The following is a 20163-nucleotide window of genomic DNA, read 5'->3' on the forward strand; positions in this document are numbered from 1 at the left end:
GCTTACAGTAGTTTCTCTTATCTAATGCCAATGGAATACCAGTAATTAGGTTATACACCTAAAAGTAACAAAAATTTGTGACTTAGCATTCTGTTTACACATTCAAAATTCGAAGTTCCAGAAACTGTCTCTGCACCACAACATTACAAGAATGCAATAACAGAAATGAACATACTACACTGAGAATTACCAGAGCATATTTATGATTAACTGGCTGGTGCTTTCTTCCCTTCTTCCCATACCAGAGACGAGACATTTCCCTTCTAAAAATAAAATGAGAATAAAAAGGAAATTAAAAGGAAAAGATATCATTGAAGGCTGTTTGAAAGCATTCTCTGTACCTGCTGTCAGTCCCAGGCACAGGCAGAGCCCCACGATGGTGACAGGATAGTTTGCTAGACGCACACATTTGACTGACACGGCAGGGAACAAATGAGCGAGTGTACAGTAGGGGGATGTATCGCAAATGATGACGGTACTGAAGAAAAAAGGGTTTCCTGTATTCAAGCGTGGTTGCAGAGCACTGGCTTGTTAAAAAGCCTAGAATATTTAAAGATACAGAACAACTTAATTTTTCTTATACAGTACCAAAGAACATGAAAAAATCCCCAAGAACTGCTTGCAATATTCTGTTACACTAAAATTGTTCATAAACAGGTTCTAACGGTAGCAAATTTACACTAAGTATTAAAATAACAGTTTGTCTTACTTATGTTGACAACCGTATTATAAAACCTGTCAGTTATTTCTTGGAGTCCAGAACCAGTTAAGAAAGTGATCAGTGAAGTTTCAAGAAAAATATTATTTTTTAAAAATGTTTTAAAGCATTCAAGAACTGTTAGCCTCACAGCATTTTCAGTTTTGTAAGCTACAAGAAGAAAATAAATCCTTTTGTCTACAAGCTAAACTTGCTGTATGGGTTAAATTCAACTCCTAGCATTAAAGTATTTTTGGAGTCATGATTTAATTTTTTTCTTAAGGAAGGATGTTTAAATAAACAGGCGTGCACAACACTAATACACACAGCAACCCTTTGAGAATTTCCTTGTAGTAGCACTTGGGGGCTTTTCTCCCCCATGGCCCCTGCCTTCTCCAAAAACACCCAGTGCTCCGAGTCCTGGATAAAAGTATGAAATAGGCCAGGGCAGCAGCAGGCAGCATCACCACAGCATTAAAACACTGCTCACTCCTGCTGCTGCGCTGGGATCTTAAAACTAAAGTGCCCAAACAGAGAAAACCAGTACCAGAGCTTGTACTTAACTGCACTGCAGTTTGTCCACTGGAACGCCTCACCTTGCATTAGTATCTAACTAATCATTCAGATGGATAAAATGTTTTTCTTTTCAGTAAAACCTCTCTTAGGAGCTGGCAACTTTAAAAATCAATTTGTTCCAACTTATGAGAACTATTAAGGTGGTGAGTAATAATATTTTTATCGATGGGACATTGAAAGCTGGGATTTAGGAAACTCAAATATACAATAATACACTAGATATACACCCAAATTTTGTACGATTCAAGCAATACATCATATGCTCATTTATTAGACTTTTTTTAAAATAATAAATGAATTAATACTGAGGTAAAACAAAACCAAAAGTGGGCAGCTTTAAAAATGTTTCAGATGAGACAATTACAATCAATACAAAAAAAAACCAAAACAAGCTACAGCCTCCCTGCATCCCCCAAAGTCTGGCAAATCTTAAAGGATCGGACAGTATTCAGAAAAACTATTTCAAACTATCTCTGGACATGCAACTTCTAAGCCAAAAAGCAGAAGGCAGCCACTCAACACAGTCCCCCCACAGCCTATTTTAGCAGTCTTTTCTTTATTTGTCCTCATTTCTGCTCCCCGCGCCCTGAAAAACCAAAGGAAGAAAAGAATCTGAGCCATCACACAATTTTTTTTATTCTAGAACATTTAATCTTAAACAATTCCGGCAACTTACTTGGAAATTTGTAGCTTCTCTCTAAATAGAGCTGGCTCGTCCCAGAGCTCCTCAAAAGGAGTTAAAAATCTTGCTCAAAAAAAAAAAAGCGCAATAAACTTCTTCATTAGATCTGACAACTCCCTTTTTCGCTTAATTACAGTTCCGAAGTTTAATGGCAATAAAGTCCCCCTGCCAGGCCTCCTGCCCCTGTCTGATGTCCAGGCCCCCCCGCAGCAGCAGCTTCCACCTCAGGAGCTGCCCCGCAGCCGGGAGCAGCTGCTGCAGGGGGAGGGCAGCTGGGAAGGGGCCAGGGAGCCTGAGCAGTACCAGGGAACAGCGCAGTCCTAAAAGTGGCAAAAGCTTTCCCTTTTGGCTGCCCTCCACCCCAGCCTTTCTACAGTCTTTTTTTCCAAACTGGTGGAAGATACATTGCTATTAGCCAGAGAATGAAGCCTACACATGCAGCTTGACCACAGGAGCATCCCTTAATTAAAGAGAAATAAAACAAACTGCCCTTTTATTATTTTGTGCATTTGTAGGTTATACTACCAATCTGTTAACTTGACTCAGAACCTCATATCTTGTTGCTAATTAATATATGGCTTGCCATAAAAGTTCTTAATTAAAAGATTCTCGGGAGGAGCACTGGCTCAGGCCCGACACATGCAGAACAGCAGCAAACACTTAAGAGCATCCACTTATTTGCTACCTAAGCAACAGGGCAAACCAAAATGTATCTTATTACTCTGAATGATAATCTTGTTATTGTCACTGTTAGTTTGTAACCAAGCTAAGTATCTATCTCCACACAATCAGCATTCAAGGCAGAAGCAGAGTCTTTTCAGTCACTGTTGTAAGATAAAACAACAATGCAAATAAACTAATCTGTCTTAAAAATATTAAGGTAGCAGCAGGAAAAAAAAAAAGGAGTATGCCAACAGGTACAACTTATGAAATGTTTTATATCCACTCCAAATCAATTATCTAGGTTACACCTTTTGCTATACAAGATTTAGTTGTGAGCTGACAAGATCCTATAGCCTAGAAACAGGACAGTCAGTAGGGTAACTCTCTCTACACTTGCGTAGGAAACCTGGATGCTGGGTGTGAAAGCACAACCTTGCAGTCTGATAGGATGGCATTTCTGTTTCACACAGCAGCTAACACCATGTCCAGACACCACAGTGACAGAAAAGTTGTGATGTTAAACTCTACAATCCTTATTTTTAATATGCATGCTTTGTGAGCGATACTACATTAGTAAAAAGTAATGTATTTCCCCTGCTTCTTCCCTCTTCGAGGGAGGAGAGAGACTGGAGACCATAATTACTCAGTTTATTGAGAACTTGCTGTTGATTACACATAAAGTGGCCCTGTAGGTGACCAGGTTTTGTGATGAAGTCACAAATGGGGTGCACTGTAAATAAGCATCCCCAAGCATCTCCTGAGAAGATTATTTATGAGGCATATGTATAAAACAAGATTATTCTCAGAATACTCCAATTTCTGAAGCAGCCCTAAAAAGTTAGAAAAACATATATCAAAGGAACCAGACTGTTTAACTCGAGTGCCTCAGTGCAATTCTTAAGCTATTTGCATTTTTGACTGGCAAGAAGAACGTTTGTTTTTATGCTGTTGCATTGGTTTGCCTGGGAACACATAGATCAGTAAGCAATGACATTAGTTCCACTTTCAGTAGCTTACTTTTTAAGAATGTATTTTTAGAGATGATTGCTATTTAGCTATATCTAACAGGCACGTTTCACAGATTATAATAAAAACTCTCATCACCAAAGATCCCAAAAGAAAAAACTGAAAGCTGCCTCAAGTGGTGTTTAAAATAGCATCGTTTCAATACACATTAGTATAACATGACAGAAAACAGCTCTAGAATTCTGTTATAGTCTACCAATATTCTTAAACGTAGAATAGCATTTTGCAGCTCTGAGATGTATATCCTGTATGTTTACTCATTGTATTATAGTTTAAGGATATAAGTTGAATAGGAAGACGCCTAATTTAGATGCTCAGGCCACTTATATTGTCATCTTTGGAAAGAATCCCACTAGATGAAAGGAAGGTAGTTTCATAGTTCGATTATACAGGGCACACAAAAGTCAGCTGAATTAAGGTCTGGTTTATCTTTAATAAAAGTCAGACAAGTTCTATTTGGTAAAAAATGCCTTTCAGATGACTAAGAAAGTCCTGCCAAGTTCAGGAGTTACGAAGTTAGATTGCAGTTAAAAAACTAAAAAAATTAAAATCAGGTACTGTCTCCTATGTAGAACTACTACACTTTGTCTTACAGAACCGGATCTTTGTAGAAGTTGTTCCAGGTGAAGCTATGGCAGGTCTACAGCTAACCGAGGTCTGGTCCCTGTCCCCTTTACCGCTACGAGAAACACACTACACGGTACAAAAGCCACCTCCTGTGGTATCCAGTACAACACTGGACTGGCACAGCTTCTTAGTTGGCTGGTAAAGTTTTCCTAAGAAAGGGAGTCTAATTGGAGAAGTCATCCTTTGCTTCCTTTCAACAGCTTAGAGGAAGAGGGGAAAAAAAAGCAGCATTTTTCCATCCACAAAGTTTTCCTCAGGATTTTCAAAGGTACACTGAAAGCCATTAGGAATCTCAGAAGCACAAGCTTTTTAGTTGAATGATTCTGCTTCAACTCTTAGCAGAGGGACTGCCCCAGTTCTCTCTGAGATACATGAAATAACCATCAATTACAATTCCACATTCATTATTTCAACTACAGGACAGCTCCAAGTAATGAAAACACCTGAATTTTCACTTATAAGTTATAAATAGATTCCAGCTAGATTAAGTAGAGAAAATAGAGCAATGCAAGAAATATCCCATGCATGAAGTTGAGTGTACAATATGGCTCGAGTTAATTGCAAAAGCAAGAATAAAAGTTACCAGTCTCTACAAAGGCCATTGCATTATTTTACTGGGCCCCAGAGTTTCCCTCTTTAATCACAAAAATTAATGTACCAGAAACATTTGGAAGCATTGCACATGACTGCTGAAACTCAACAGACTCATCCCCCAGCAGAAGAGCAAAGCCTACTACACGTGCTCGCTAATGCACAGCAACATGTGCATGGTGACACACCTGACTTAACAGAGAATGCACAATGTAAAAACCAAATTACCTAGCTCGTATATCAGATATCCTATCATAAAGGGGAACCTTTCAAGAAACATATTGGAAAAATATTCTTACTTTGAGGACTGTTAACATGGTGCATCTTTACACAATGTGCACAGTTTCAGTCAAGAAGCCTATGACTTCCAGACTTCCTCTTCTCTGCTGATGCAGGATTACGCAGCTTGCCACATAGCATTAAGGTCATACCACATTTCAAAATGCAAGACACAACCAGCAGCTGTTTCACTAGCATCTGAGCACTGAAGTGTAGAGTAGGGAATGAAAACAAATTTATAGAAAAAACATGATTAGGAATACAAAACATTAGAACAGCAGTGCATACTGAAACTGAAAGGCCCATGTTAATATGGAAAAGCTGTAAGTTGCGGTCCACATCCAATAAAAAAAATTAGGCAGCTACGTCCAACACTCCAATCTTGAAAAACAGATTTACCTGACCAGGAGATATAAACATTGTTTGTGACCTTCATGTTTCTACAAATACACAGCAATACAATTTCTATACACTCCAGGAGTTACAGTTTTAACGTTTAAGTGTTGAGTGTCTAACTCAAATACCATTTCAGGAAGGTAGAACTTCATTTGCAACTAATGGCTTGATATAGAAAACATTTACAAACCATGTCAAAGTTTCAACTGAAATTCAGTTTGACAAGTGAGTTACTACAGAGTTCTGCTGTCCAGAATTATTGTACCTGTATTTTGTACAGACGTTTAATATGCAAAAACAAGTTCAGAACAAGATCCAGTGAATCTGGGAAAAATAATTTTATCAATTCATGCTTAGTTTTTTGGAAGTTAAATTTAGGCAGCTTTAAACGAAACTGATTTTCTGTGCTTTTCAAACACCTGAGAAGCTAATGGAAACAACAAAACAGATGACATTCCAACTACTTTAAGACCAGCTTGCAGGTCCTAAGACAAGAAATTTCCTGTTTTCAAATATCTTGAGGATGAGTATTAAGATTTATGCAGACCTGAAGTATGACTCAATCCTGAATAGCAGCAATAAATAAGATCAAATGTCCTGGGGAAGTGGCGGGGGAGAAGGAAGAATCAACTCTTTAAATAATTAAGAATTATTCTAGTACAGAGCCATTCTTCTGTTTCCTTAACACATTTCAGGTCTAAATACAGACTGATGTCCTTAACTGATTTCCTCTCAAGTGACCAAGATGAAATTTATGTAATACCACTGAAACATTGAGCTGCAGCCACACACAGTAGTTTTTTGGGTTTGTTTTTTTTTTTTTTTTTTTTTTTTTGCATTGATACTTTGTCTGATGACCAGAGATCTGACCCATCAGCATAAATCCTGTATTTCCAATATTAGATGATAATCAAGACACCGAACAGCTGCAGTACCTTACATAGGTATTGCTTTGATTGTTCTAGATTCAAATCTGAATCTAAAGGTACAATAGCAGTCTATGCCAGTAAGTCTTTACCACATACAGAAATAAAAAATGCATTTATACACATACAGTCAATAGGTGCATCCCAGTTTTCCATCTCTCCATCAAAAATGTTAACTTTTTAAAGAATACAACAGACCAAGTCCTTTGATTGTTCATGGAATGTCATTAATTTTGAGAATTACCTTCACAGACCAACAGACAAAGCATTAAATAAGCAAATTAAGGTATTCTGACCTCTAATTTAATTTTCCCTTCTTCCCCTCCCATGATACCAACTAGACCTTTGGTTAGATACAAATAGAAGGTGTAAGAGTTTTTTTTTATGATAAAACTCGCATGAGAAAGCACGAATTGTGTCATTTCTCCTTTAAGCACTAACGTTTCTCACACAAGTAGTCATTTCCATTGCTTCCCCTCTAACGCCGTCCTCCCTGTGCTAAATTGGTAGAGGACAGCGATTTCCTTTGCACCTAGCATTATTAAAACTGTAAAACCCTTGCTTGAAAAATTAATTTCAGTTGTTCTTCCTCTCAGGTATGATAATGGATTCTCTAAAGATTTTAATGGATTATTTACATGTGCATACCAACTTGTGTAGGAAAATATTTGAGCTTATCAGCACACTTGATGTGCACACAAGTTCAGTGCAAAGTTGATTTACCTCACTTAACTCTGTACTAGATCCCTGACATGGTTAATGATATTTTACATAAGTACTTGCTTTCTGTATCTTTTTCCTCTAATGGTCAACTCTAAAATGCCACCTGTCACTTCGTATTTCCACTGCAACAGCATCGGAAACAAGTCTGTCAAGGTTTTACTAAAAGGAAAGCAATAATAGAATAACTGGGTATTTGGAATTTCTGGGATTGACGAATTGGAGATATGTATCACTTCCCATCCCCCTCTCCCTTTTTTTTTTTTTTCCTCTTTTCTTTTTAAGAGTACAGATTTTTCCCCTGAGTTGAAAAAGTTAGAGTCTGCAAGGAAGGTTATAGAAAATAACGCATACTACACACCACTTATAATCTTTCTTCAAGTTGTTCTACGACTAAGTGTGCTTCTGCTCTGACCTGTTGGGGCTTTTGATTCTTTTTCATTTTTTAATTTTTTTAATATATGATGTATATGCAATGGAATAACATTTATCTTTTACAGGTAATGCCAACAAGACTTCTTTTAGAAGAGAAACTGTCAGCAGTTATTCTATAGAAACAACAAATAGTTGTGTTACTTGAAACCTATTTCTCAATCAGGATTTGGAGACAGTAGAAGAATTCAAGTAGTTTTTCCTTTTCACTCATCTTAAAACTTCTTCAAGTATAAGACCACTCCTATTAGCAGTGCTTGAGGACCCATCCCTGCTCTCAAATACTCTGGGACTATGTCTTCGCCAACAGCAGGTGACAATTCCTTCATGCATTCAATCTGTGGTACTAATTGGCACCAAAAGGCATCAGCAGCTATCTACCAGCAAGCACCTTAACACTATGACATTTATTTCTATACACACTACCACATACACATCTTGAACTTAAAAAGGAAACAAAATTAGACCATAAAGCACCGATGGCAGTTGTTTCCGAGGCACTGCACAACTGAACCAGTCAGCTTGCTGCCACATCTTGCCATGTTTAGATGCAAGTACAGAATAAGTTTTGTAGAAAGCATTTGTTTATCAACACATAGGTTTCTAAACAGTATTATTTGTGCTAGCAGATAAAGAAAGCCATTAGCACTTGAACTTACACAAAGTAAAAAAGAACAGCATGATAAATATACCTCTATAGCCCAGGCTCAGTACAGAGAGTGAAAAACACCCCAAGTTTACCAAAACCAAACAAAAAACCCAACCAAAAAATTCCCCACAAAACACCACATAACCCAAAACAGCCGCCTCCTTGGTGTGTGCCCATTCACTCAAGTACAAGAAGGTAAGAGAAGAAATTTGAGGAAAACGGATGGGGATAATACCACCAAGAAACCAGCAGCACAGTTTCATTTCTTGCATAATATATAAACCAAAATTCTTGTGTATTCATTTCTAATGGACACCAGAGACAAGTCTTTAGCATGGACAGATCTTAAGTGAAAAAGTATTTTTAGGAAAGCTTTGCCACTGGGACAGGCAGAGGCCTCTCAAGAAGGCAGATACTGAGGAACACCACCAGCAACAGGAGCTACGGGGTACCCCACAAAGTGTTTGTTTTAAACTCTAAGAAACTGACAACTATTAATTAGTCACCTTTACTGGAGGTAATGCTAGATACTAGCAGATTCATGGTTATTTCTAGTATGTTAGTTATCTATTAGGTGTGTAGCATTAAAAGAGTCAGGAGACTGATTGGTAGGAAAATGACCACTCTGTGTACAGGTAGAAGAAGAAAGCATAATCAGATAAAAAATTAGAATAAATTCAGAGTAAAGAGTTCAGTCCTATTAACTGATCCATTTAATAAAGTTACAAGCCAACCCCCCCATGACTTGTTCATATGTTGCTGATCTTCGCTTTTGCTTGTTCCTTTTCTCATAGTTCTTTTCCCACTAAAAAAAGCACAGTACTTCTTTAAAGTCTCTTGATAAAAAGCTGCACCTGAACACGTTAACATAGGACTATGCCATAAAGAAGCAAAAGCTGTCTCAGAGCACTACACCTGGGTAACCCATTAATCTTCCCAGATTTCTCTAATTTAAGACATTGTACAATGACAGCAGAGAGAACACTTTTTGGAAAATAAAGCTACTCCACTAGCTTCCTCTTTCAGTAATCAACAGTATTTTCTTATGATATCTTCCAGATAAAGATTTTGCTTTCCATTTCCCTTCCACCCTGAGTTTTCCCAGCCCTGTGTTCTGAAGAAGGCAGCCTATTTTTCATCTCAATACCCACAAAAATGTTTCAATGATAACGTTCACCTGCTATTTCAGATTACACCTGGATCAAGAGCTGACAGAGAAGAAGCTTGCTGGGTTGAAGGAAGGAAGTATATTGAAAATAATGACTGTAATTCAGTGGTAATAATGGGTATGACAACAGCAGCTACAATTCCCTGTATGTACTCATACTTCCTAACACATATATTAAAAGCCACTAAAACGCAGTCATATGTAATGACAGGTTGAACCATCTGGTACTGTCAAACATTTCTGATTAAAAAGTTAGTTTTTAACAGCTTTCAGATTTGTGCTAGAAGCCAGTCTTGAGAAGTCACATTACTCAAGTTAAAATGCACAGAGGATCACATTAGCATATTTCTTGTACTTGCATAACACCTTTTTCAAAAGTTATCCATCTCACTAATCACACTAACTTTTATATTTAAAAAGATTAATTTTCTGGATTATCTTAAGAGAACCAAACTTGACATAATGTTCACATAATATATTTCAAAAATATTGTTATTCCTGTATGTCTTCTACAATTGTTTCCAGAGGAGACCCAAATGAATGCTTAAGGCATGACCTCATTCTGTAGTAAATAACTTACACATTTTGATACATGTTAGCCTCTATCTTCAGAAATAACTCCCAAAAAGTTACAAAACTTAATCCCAAAGAAAAATGTGCACTATTTTATGTGGAAATTATTTTGTAATTATATTAAGGTGCAAAGTTACTGAAGAGCTCATTAAAAGATAAACATACCGTGCCTTAAACTGTAATACTGATAACTCGCCACTCTGATCCCTGTGTTTCAAAGGCCAAGTTTTAAAACAGACACCTACAAGGGCTTTGAGCAAGAGGCAACATCAAAATACATTGCTGGTAGCAAATACCCAAGCAATATATAGGCTGAAAATATGAAGATTCAAAAGACATGCAATTATCATACTAATTTTAATGTCTCAAAGTAAAAATGCTCCATGTAAAATCACTGAGCTGCTGAGAGTGTTTTGTAACCACAGCCTCATACTTCAGCTTTGTAAGTGAGAAATCTGTAGTCAGAGTTCTACTGAGATTCCAAGTTTCAGAGCCAAGAAGAAAACTATTACCTGTACCTAGACTACTGCAGTTTTTAAAAATTTCCTTTTACGCTGTATGTAAACCACAAGTATAGACTCCTTAATTTCAACATGCTCAACTGGGGAGGGGAGGATGAAACAGAAAAATCAGTCTTACAGTCGGAGATTGCAATTGCTGTCCTAAGACTCAAGTTAAACAGTGCTGATGGGATACTTTTACAATATATATGACAAGAATCATCAAACTTTTGACTGACACTTGAATGCACAAGACTACAAGTGCTTTAACTGTATGTACACTACAAAACAAAACCATGTAGACATGTAAAGATGTGTCCATAGAAACACAGTGGACACAGATTCACATGGAAGATAAAGAGATAGTTGCAGTTACAGTCTATTACTAAAATCCATGAAACAGCATCTTATTGCATCAAGAAGTTATAACTAAGAAGTTAGCTACTACGTTATTGGAAAAACATGTCATTAATAGATGAACTTCCTTTTTTCTTGTTTCATCTCTGTTTTGAGACTTACCGATAAGTAATCAATATTCTAGATACATGAATAACAAATATCAGAAAACTGCCAATTTACTTGACTGAAAACTAAGTCTGCTACCTCAGAGTTGCAACTTCTTTGTTGTATTTGCTTTCCTTTCAACTCTGAGTTTTGAGTTACAATTTGCTCCATACAAAAATGACTTGTAATTGTGAAATGTTGTCCTGAACTGATGTTAGAGCAAGCATTAGGATGGCATAAATTAAACAGTCATGATCACAGTATGCAGACTAATAAAGCACATTGCTTTGTTTTTCTTATCGGAAAGTATTTAACACTATTTTAATGATATTCCTATGAAAGTATTTAAAAGAAAATAATGTATCTTTGACACTGTTCTTCCTTACCTCCCACTCTTTAGAAGCATCTTCAGTAGTAGATTCTTCACTTGTTTCAGGCTCCTCCTTCTTTTTTACTACTATAAATCCAGGTTCCCGAAGAGATTCCCCAGTATCTTCTGCATATATCTCTGGACTCCACTGGATAAAGAAGACATACAAGTGATCTGTCCTAGAGAAGTCAAGTAATGACACAGAAAAGAAAAATGAGGTAAGTTTGTGATCTTATGGAACATGTCTAATAATTATGAAGTACCTATGGTTAAAATGAAAATACTTACTATTTCATGTTTTACTACACATTAGAGACGCATTTGAAAAAAGCTAGTTAGCTAGTTTTTTTCTTTTTCTTTTTAATTATATGAAGCTGACACAGGAGGAAAAACAGGAAACAAGTTGGCAAGTGACTAGTTGTGTTTTCATATACAAATATGCTCCTCCAACTACTGTCCCATTGGAAACCTCTGTTTACAACTGAAATAACTTCCAAAGTAAAACACTAAGGTTTGGGGTTTTTTAAATTTTATTTAAAGAGTTACATAAAAACAAAAAATCAGATTTTGGAAATGTATGCATGTCTGTTTTCCTCACCCTTGAAGAAGAGCCAAACACTACCAAGACACATAACCAAAATTATACAGAGCATGAGAATTACTACAGATGTGAGGAAATAAGGCTGAAAGTGTGCACGTATTTATATATATCGTTAGATCATAAACTACAAACTGTTCTAACTGCAGAAAGCACTAAGATTCAAAGTTACCTCCTTTCAAGTTACCTGCCACAAATGGCATGGTTCTCCAGTCTGGAAGAAAAAAATACTTAAATTCCCAGGTTGCTATTTACAATCCTGATAGATGCCAGTCTGCGCTGTCTAAGCATTTCCTGTAGGTGCACAGATGGAGCATTTAGAAAAAGAATGTGCAATCAATCCACTACTATCTCTTAATCACAGAAAAGACATCTTCAGAGCCAGATCTTTATGGCTCTGGTCTGAATATTCCTTATTTCTCTCTTCAGAGAGATCTTCTACAGTGAATCTGCACACTGGATTATCATGAAGAATATCTGGACAATATGTGGACTTCCCCCTTCCCCTTCCTTACTAAATCCCTGCAAAACTGAATACTGGAAGAACAGTAAAAGATACAGAGCAGTAAAGTCTCACAAAACTGCAACCATAATTTTCATGTGCCTCAAATGAATCAGCACACAGGTATGTAGTAATAATCTCTGAACAGGGTCAGTAATTCAAAGTCACCCTTGTTAAAATTAAGGTTCTTGTGATAACAAAGACGAAAGGAAAAAAGAAAGAATAATCTTTCTTTCTCGGACAGCAAGAGAGACTAAAACATTTGAGATGCATAAGGCTGGGTAAGTTTTATGACAAAAATCAGAACAAGAAGCTGCAGACTCCTCATGCACCGAACACGTTATCAACTTTTAAAAGTCTTACAAGTAGGAAAATAAATAAAAAATCCCGATTTTGACTTGTTAAGAACTTGAAATTCCGTATAATTCTAGCAGTTAAAAAAAAAAAAAATAAAATCTGATGCTTAAGGAACTCTAAGATAGATACTCCTTCCCATATCGGCTCATTTGAGATTAAGAACACTGAAATAATGCAGGCGTGTCCGGCACCACCTTTTTTTTTTTCTCCTCTTTCTTACCACTAGATGACAGACAACTGGGTTGACATTATTTTGACCAACACAGGGCAGCACTCAGCAACGTCAACTCTGAATTAAGAAAACAAACACCCTACTACCAACATTTTACTTGTGTACAAAAACACAGTGGATATATTAAAGAGCAGATTACTAATTTCCATGCAGTTAGAGAAAAAACCCTTCACAGGTGGAGATCAGATACAGACTGATACATAACCTAAGAAACAGGTGATATATTCTGCTTTCTGCTGAAGATGGGTACTTGCTTTTTACATTAGAAAATGAACCAGAGACAATAATAATTTTAATTTTAATTGGCTGACCTAGACTTCATTGCCATATGTGAAACATTTCTCTCTTTTCAAATTAAATATGAAATGAATAGAACAAGAAAATTTGAGCTGACTGTAACCACAAGAGCTCACCTGGCCCAGGCAGGATCAGCTATACCAGAACCAGTGTGACGGACATTTGTCTCAAGAAACTGAATAATCTCCATCAATTAAGGCAGTGAGGATGATGTTTATGCTAGCACATCAATAACGTGATTTTAGACTCACTTCTGTTGAAAAACTCAAATATTTTGATGTAACTTCAGGATACAAAAAAAAAAAGACTACTAAAAAAGACTACTGCCTTTCTTGTTGCAGCGAACTTTAAGTATGAAATGAATTTATGTTTGTGATCAACCTTTTCTCCTTTAGATTAAAGAACCCCACTTACTTCTAATTTTCTTTAAATGTTACACTTTCTAGGTATTAGTTAGTCTTGCTGCTTTCCTCTGGACTCTCTCCAATTGATCCATATCTGTCCTCAACTGCAGTGCCCCAACTGGACATTCTATGCCATTCAGCTCAAAAGAAAAGATGGAAAAGTGACTTGATCATTGTGTGTAGGTATTTATACAAGAAGATAGCTGATAGTCTTTTGTTGCTGTTTCTTCCCCCCCTCCCCCCCTGCTTCTGGCAAGGATATAATAACCTCCAATATTCCCAAAAATCACATTCAACTTGAAAGTGAGTCAGTTTCCTAGCAGTAAAGATCATTTAAGAATTCCAGACTTTACCAGTGAGTGATCATGGACATCTCATGTCTCTGAATCACTACGACAAATTTAGATGTTTTTCCAATAGATATGTTTAAGTTACTTCCTGGAAGAGTTTTATGTTCCATGTATAAAGATACAACAAAAGAACCCCAGGTAGCTCTTCTGAACTCACAGCTCTAAGTAGAGAATTTTTATCAAGTTTCCAAATAATGGGAAGCACAGATAACGGCAACAAAAACTTTGTTGCAGAACTCACTTCCTTCACCAGAGACTGCTTACTTGAATCTTTCTTTCATTGTTTTCTTGGTACAAACATAAGCCGAAATAAGACCGTTGAAAATTACTGGCTGAATGTACAAGTAACTCAAGTAAATCATTACAACTTCAGTATGGTGATGAGGTATTCCAGCATTAAAAACAAGCCAATCGCCAATATCCGCAGTTGTTGACCCGTTTTGTGTCACTTTATAGATACAGTCACAGAAAAATTTTCAGTGGTGCAGAAAAAAACCCCAAAACTCAAAGACCTACGGGAATGTGTTGATTTTTACAGTCAACCTCCTTCTTACCTTTCCTGTGGAACAGCAAACCAGTACTCGTGTTTTTTATCCCTCTGTGCATACTGTTGCATCGATGCACTTGCTTGCGAAACAAATGTTTTTCTCATGGGTTTTCCAACCCTGAGACGCAGAAACTTGTGAGACCGATGTCGTCTTTTTTCTTTTGTAAGAGAAGAACCTATTAGTAGAGAAAAAACAAGCTATGCACAATGTACAGAAGAGCTTAATAGAATTATTAGCGAATTTTGTATTAGGCAATACAAGTATATAGGACCTACATTAACAAAGTAATAGGAGATGAGGTAACATAGGTAGTAATAATTACCTAACATTGCATCAAAATTGACTTCAAAGTGCAACAAATCTGAATAACTCTAACATCTATTTTTGTGTCCAGTCTCAGATCACATCATGATAGTCTGTCACCCATGCTTCAAAGTATCTCAGGTGGTTTTCTCAAGGCATATTCCTCAACACTGAATCAGAAAATCCTCCCACTGTTAAAAATATACTCCATGCACATGCAAAAGATACAGTGTTAAGTACTCAGGCTTGGTTCACATATGTCAAAGCTGTTCATTAGTCATTTTTAATTTAAAAAAAAGTTCTGGCACTACTAATAGAGGACGGATGTGAGTTTTAATTTGTTATCTATATCAAACACTTCAAAGGTATGAACACTACTTCAGGATGAAGTATACCAGATGCTGCAGTGTGGAAATTTTCCCTCCAGTAGTATATTTCATTGAACTACTAGAATTATATGATTACCCTCAAGGTCTGGATTGTCAAGTCAGCACAATGTAAATGAAGAAGCCTTCTCAAAACTGTTTCTTTGCTAAATTAATTGCCCAAATCCTAGTAAATGAGCTCCAGCCTCAAGAGACATTTTAAAACAAGGAAGGAAAATGTAAATTTAATAGCTCTTATGAACAGCTATGACAACAAAGGATTTATCCTACCTCTGGTGTTACACATACATACAGGTATGTTCCAATTTCACAGGACACTTTTCTTTACAGCTGAAGTTCTCCTCCAGTGTCTGTGTAGACTACAGATACACTGAGCACAGAAAACATCACCTTCTTGATCCATGAATATCCCTATTGAATGTTTTCTGAATCAGATTTTCAACAAGAAGCTTAGAATAGCATTGTTCCTCAAAAGATTTTTTTATTTCAGTAAATATTTAGATGTGTGCCTCCTAATTTTCAGTTACAGCATTTTAGAACTATACCTGCAGTATACAGGTCCTCTCAAATGCTGACAGTAGAATAGTCATAACACGCATGATTTGGAAGTGTAAGTCTGCGAGATTAAAAAATCTAAACCCAAGAAGTATCCATAATAAACAAAAAACCTGTTTCACAGGACTGGCACAAGAACTTTGTGGCACTGAAATACTCTTAAAATGATCTGATAATCGGGATTTTGGTCCTTCAGATGCAGCAGTTTAGAACTCCTAACCTTCTGACCTACAGCTCAGAGAAATGGGATTTCTACCATGTCTTAAAAAACAAGTGAGACTACAGTTCCAGCTAGCAGAGGGAATGAAAACAAGTAATTTAGTCCTGCCCTCAAATCTCAAAAGGACCATTTAAGATGCCTTTTTTGGTGTGTTCTCCAGTATATTTTTGTACATTTGACACAGAATTAATCAGAAAAAAAAATTTAGTAATGGCTATTGTGTCTCATGCTTCCCCCCCACCCCTTTCAATCTCTGCCAATATTCAGCTAACTAAGCAGCAGACATGTTATCTTTAATGATATTTCACCTTGTTTATACACACAAAACTATAAACCGTTACAATTTCTCCGAAGTATCAACTATGTCTAGTTTTCATTTCAGTCCAGTGGTTAACATAACTGTCTGTAAAAACAGAACAAAATATAAGAGACTTCTGGGAAATTAAAAAGAAAAAAAATCCAAGTGAGAGTTTTTAGCTATTCTAGACCACTCACAGTTATCAACTTATACTGCATCACCTGTTCAACATTCAGAACAAACAGATCATTAATTCCAAATTCAAACATTTGACCCCTGTGAAGATCAACAAATGGTAGTTCCCATAAACCTAGGAGCTCAAAACTTCCACAAAGAGAAGCAATTTAGCTAAGTCCTTGCTATATGCAGAAGAAAAGGAGACCAGGTAACTTCATCACATAGAACTCCTGGTATGAGTACCTCAAAGTTTTAGTCCAATAGACAGGATATGAGAAAGTGTTTAAAGAGTTTCCATTTTTTAATGACCTAGCGTTTTTTTAGTGACCTACTCTTGATGGACTTATCATAGTTTTCAGTGACCTTTAAGAGTTAAGCAATAGATCTATGCTTTTACCTTGGCTCTATTTAAACTGTAGACAAAACCAGTAAAAGCTTCACCAAATCTGTCTAGACTGAGAAATACTAATTCTTATTTTACTTTATTTGCATCCTGCTAATACAACATGCAAGAATTAACAACAATAATTCCAACTAAAGTTAGACTGAAGTCATGGACACAAATCTCCAAAAAGTAACCTATGCTTTTATATTTGTTTTTTCGTTCTATTTCAGCCCCACAACCTTCAGTGAGGCTGTACCTCCATGTGCAGAAAGTTTCTAGCCAGCACTCCTCTGTCTGACTGCATGCAGACATTTTTTGGATTATATATGTATATACTCTGTGGCTGTAGAGATCATCATGCTTGAAAAACCTGTAAAGTCACTCAATGATACAATCTTTAAGAAAACTGACAAAATGAAAACATCTAATACAACTGAATCGCAAATAATATTCAGTTGTAAGAAAAACAGCAACTGTGGCAAAGAACAACTGGTGCTTGCACTTTTCAGAAGTCAGAACCAGCAACTACTACCAGCTGATATTTTTGTAGAGGACTTCCTCTAATATTTAAGGTATAAAAGCCAAACTTATCACAGAATGATGCAACTATTGATCTGCTTCAAATTTCAAAATTCAGTTACTTCCTTAACAGAAGGAGAAAAAAATCCAAAACCTATCATATCAAATTCTGAAGCGAAAGATGAATTTCTGTCAAAGAATATACCTCTCTGTTCAATACAATCTCAAATTTAATAATCAACATAAACAATTTGACCTTCAAATGCACTTCAGATATAACCTATTAGCTTGCTGCAGTCATTATAGGTATGTTTTCTTTTTAGCCCTCAAAATATTGGACAATTAAAACAACTAGTTTATCTACACTTGTAAAATAAGGCATCATAAAGTGACCTACGATATTTTTGAAAGTAAAATCAAATACATAAAGAAGCATTTTTAAGTTACTTAAAAAAGACATAGCATTTTTTAATATGAATTGAGTAACTTCAGACTTTCAAAGATAACTTCCAAGTAATAGTCCTAGGGCCTGATCTTTACAGAAGAGTAAAGGTACTCAAGAAATAAACCTAGTTGTTCCCCATATTTCTATCATCAGCTTCTTACCATCTAGCTCTTATTTATCTCGAGAAATGGTTTTTGTATGCTTAACCTTGTTTTAGTCAACATGAAAGTATGACAAGATGCAAGTGAAACCAAGTTCTGAAAGTATCAACGTTAATCCTCCAGAGTTTGTTGCTCACATCATGAACCTTAACCACAAGGTAGATGTGCTATAGAGATGATTCATTCCCTGAAATTCATTCACACACATGCACACTGGGATCAAAATTAAAGTGACAGGTAGCTAACTGCTAAAGAACATTTTTAATTTTGAGCTCTACAGTGACCAAAGTGTCATAGATCTAATTTTACAGATTCATGCTCTCTTACGAAGACATTGTGGTTTAATATGATCGTACATATAATTTCAATGAGGAAAAGTGACAGTAGCAAAGGTATCCATGTTTTAGGTTCCCCAAGTAACATTTTCCACACTAGTTTATATAAGGTATAGCTTAGATATATCTTCAAGTCAATGAGAAATATAAACAAAATATTGGGAGATGTATTCTACGGAATTAAGAACAACCAAAATTCTGATGAGCTGTAGGGAGATACATTGTAAACCTGGAGGCCAGCACTCTATCCATAAAAACTGATTCACTCACCTTCTGATTGCCCATCTCCTCCAGCCGCAGTTTTCTGACCAATTCCTTTTTGTGAATCCTGCTGCATGTTTTCTCTTTGTTGCTTGGTTCGTTGCATAGTGTGGGTCTTCCAGAGTTTGCGCAATTCCTCAACCTCTGTCTCCGAGTCTTGAGTTCGTTCTTGCACTACTTTTCCTTTGCCAGCTGTTTCTTTCTTTTGAGAGTCTGTGGTATCTTCACAGCGTGGACATTCCTCGCCTGTCTTACTTTCCCCTTCTGGTTCTTTTCCTAGGGAGGGATCTTGATTCTTGCCCACTTCTACCTCTTTGTTGTGCTCTTTGCTACCATGCTGGAGAACATCTGCAACATTCTCACTAGGTTCTTGTCTGCACTTTATAGACATCTGAGCACTTTCTGAACCTAAGCTGTGGGTACCAAATGGTATAACCATTTCAGCACTGGGTTTTAAGTCACTGGCAGCTTCATTTGAGTCTGAAATGGTTGTTAAACATTCAGCACTAGTCTGGTTTATCGTTTGGACAGATTCTGATGATGCTCCAGAAGACTTGTCTTGTCGAAGCTCATCTGAGGAAATGAGTTCCTCACGTATTGGAGACAGTTCTGATTCTGTGAAGACATCTTCTGAAAGAGACTCCTCCGTGCTCCTTGGGGCAGTACTAGCACTGTCATTGCCTGTATCCTGAATCCTGGCATCCATTTCATCTGTATTGCTCTTCGTAGCTTTCTTGGAATGGCAAAGTTCCCTTACAGACAGCTGTTCTATGTCTCTGTTGAGCAAACAAGAATGTGGTTACAGCAGGTGCCTTTTACATCAAGCTCTTTTCTTTCCTAAGTTTTGTTCAATACTGAAAAATTTTAAAAAAAACCAAAACCAAACAAAAACCAAAACAAAGAATAAATTAATCCAGAGCATCAGTAATAAGAAACAAGCACAAAATATGCTCCTGTAATAGTAAGATTACAGCAGACCTTTAGCCAGCATGACACAGATAGGACTTTCCAATTTCATTACATTACTTTTGCAAGGTAAAGCTCTCCTATGAAGGCAACAAGACTGTTTGAGATGCTTAAAGTGTAAAACTAAAATAAAAAACAGTGGAAAACCAACAAGAAGCTACATGCAACCATAATCTCTAAAGGTAAATATCCTTCAGTCTTTCAAGCTTTATCAACCAAAGAGGTCAGTACAAGAGCACAGATCTGTCCCACTTTATTATGGGTTGACACCTGGCTCACTGGCAAAAAAAGTGAATGGCAGAAATTATCTGGCCTAACCTTAACTATCTAAGTCAGCCACTGCAGGACAACAGCAACTCTCAAGACAGACCTTGTCAAGGCAGATCCTACCATTCTGTCAATGGGAAACACCTAAGAGTGATCAGAGTCTTCACCACTCACGTACGTAACTTTGAGGATACCACTGTTAGGCAAAATAAATCCCA

General features: G+C 36.7%; 1 protein-coding gene across 1 annotated transcript in view; it reads right to left on the reverse strand.

Annotated features, from left to right (window-relative positions):
* Positions 1–11395: 11395 nt before the first annotated feature.
* The window catches only part of LOC104548782 (oxidation resistance protein 1-like), a gene marked incomplete at its 3' end in the record, with an annotated part of 29935 nt that continues 21167 nt past the window's right edge, over positions 11396–20163 (reverse strand). Inside the window, exons 6-8 of the mRNA XM_010194896.1 lie at positions 18722–19488; positions 14674–14842; positions 11396–11558 (exon numbers count right to left, since the gene is read on the reverse strand). Of these exons, the coding sequence (XP_010193198.1) occupies positions 11396–11558; positions 14674–14842; positions 18722–19488 (1099 nt within the window). The remainder of the gene's footprint in view (positions 11559–14673; positions 14843–18721; positions 19489–20163) is intronic.

Source organism: Mesitornis unicolor, unplaced genomic scaffold (assembly GCF_000695765.1).
Source record: "Mesitornis unicolor isolate BGI_N332 unplaced genomic scaffold, ASM69576v1 scaffold26961, whole genome shotgun sequence".
Classification (NCBI taxonomy): Eukaryota; Metazoa; Chordata; class Aves; order Mesitornithiformes; family Mesitornithidae; genus Mesitornis; species Mesitornis unicolor.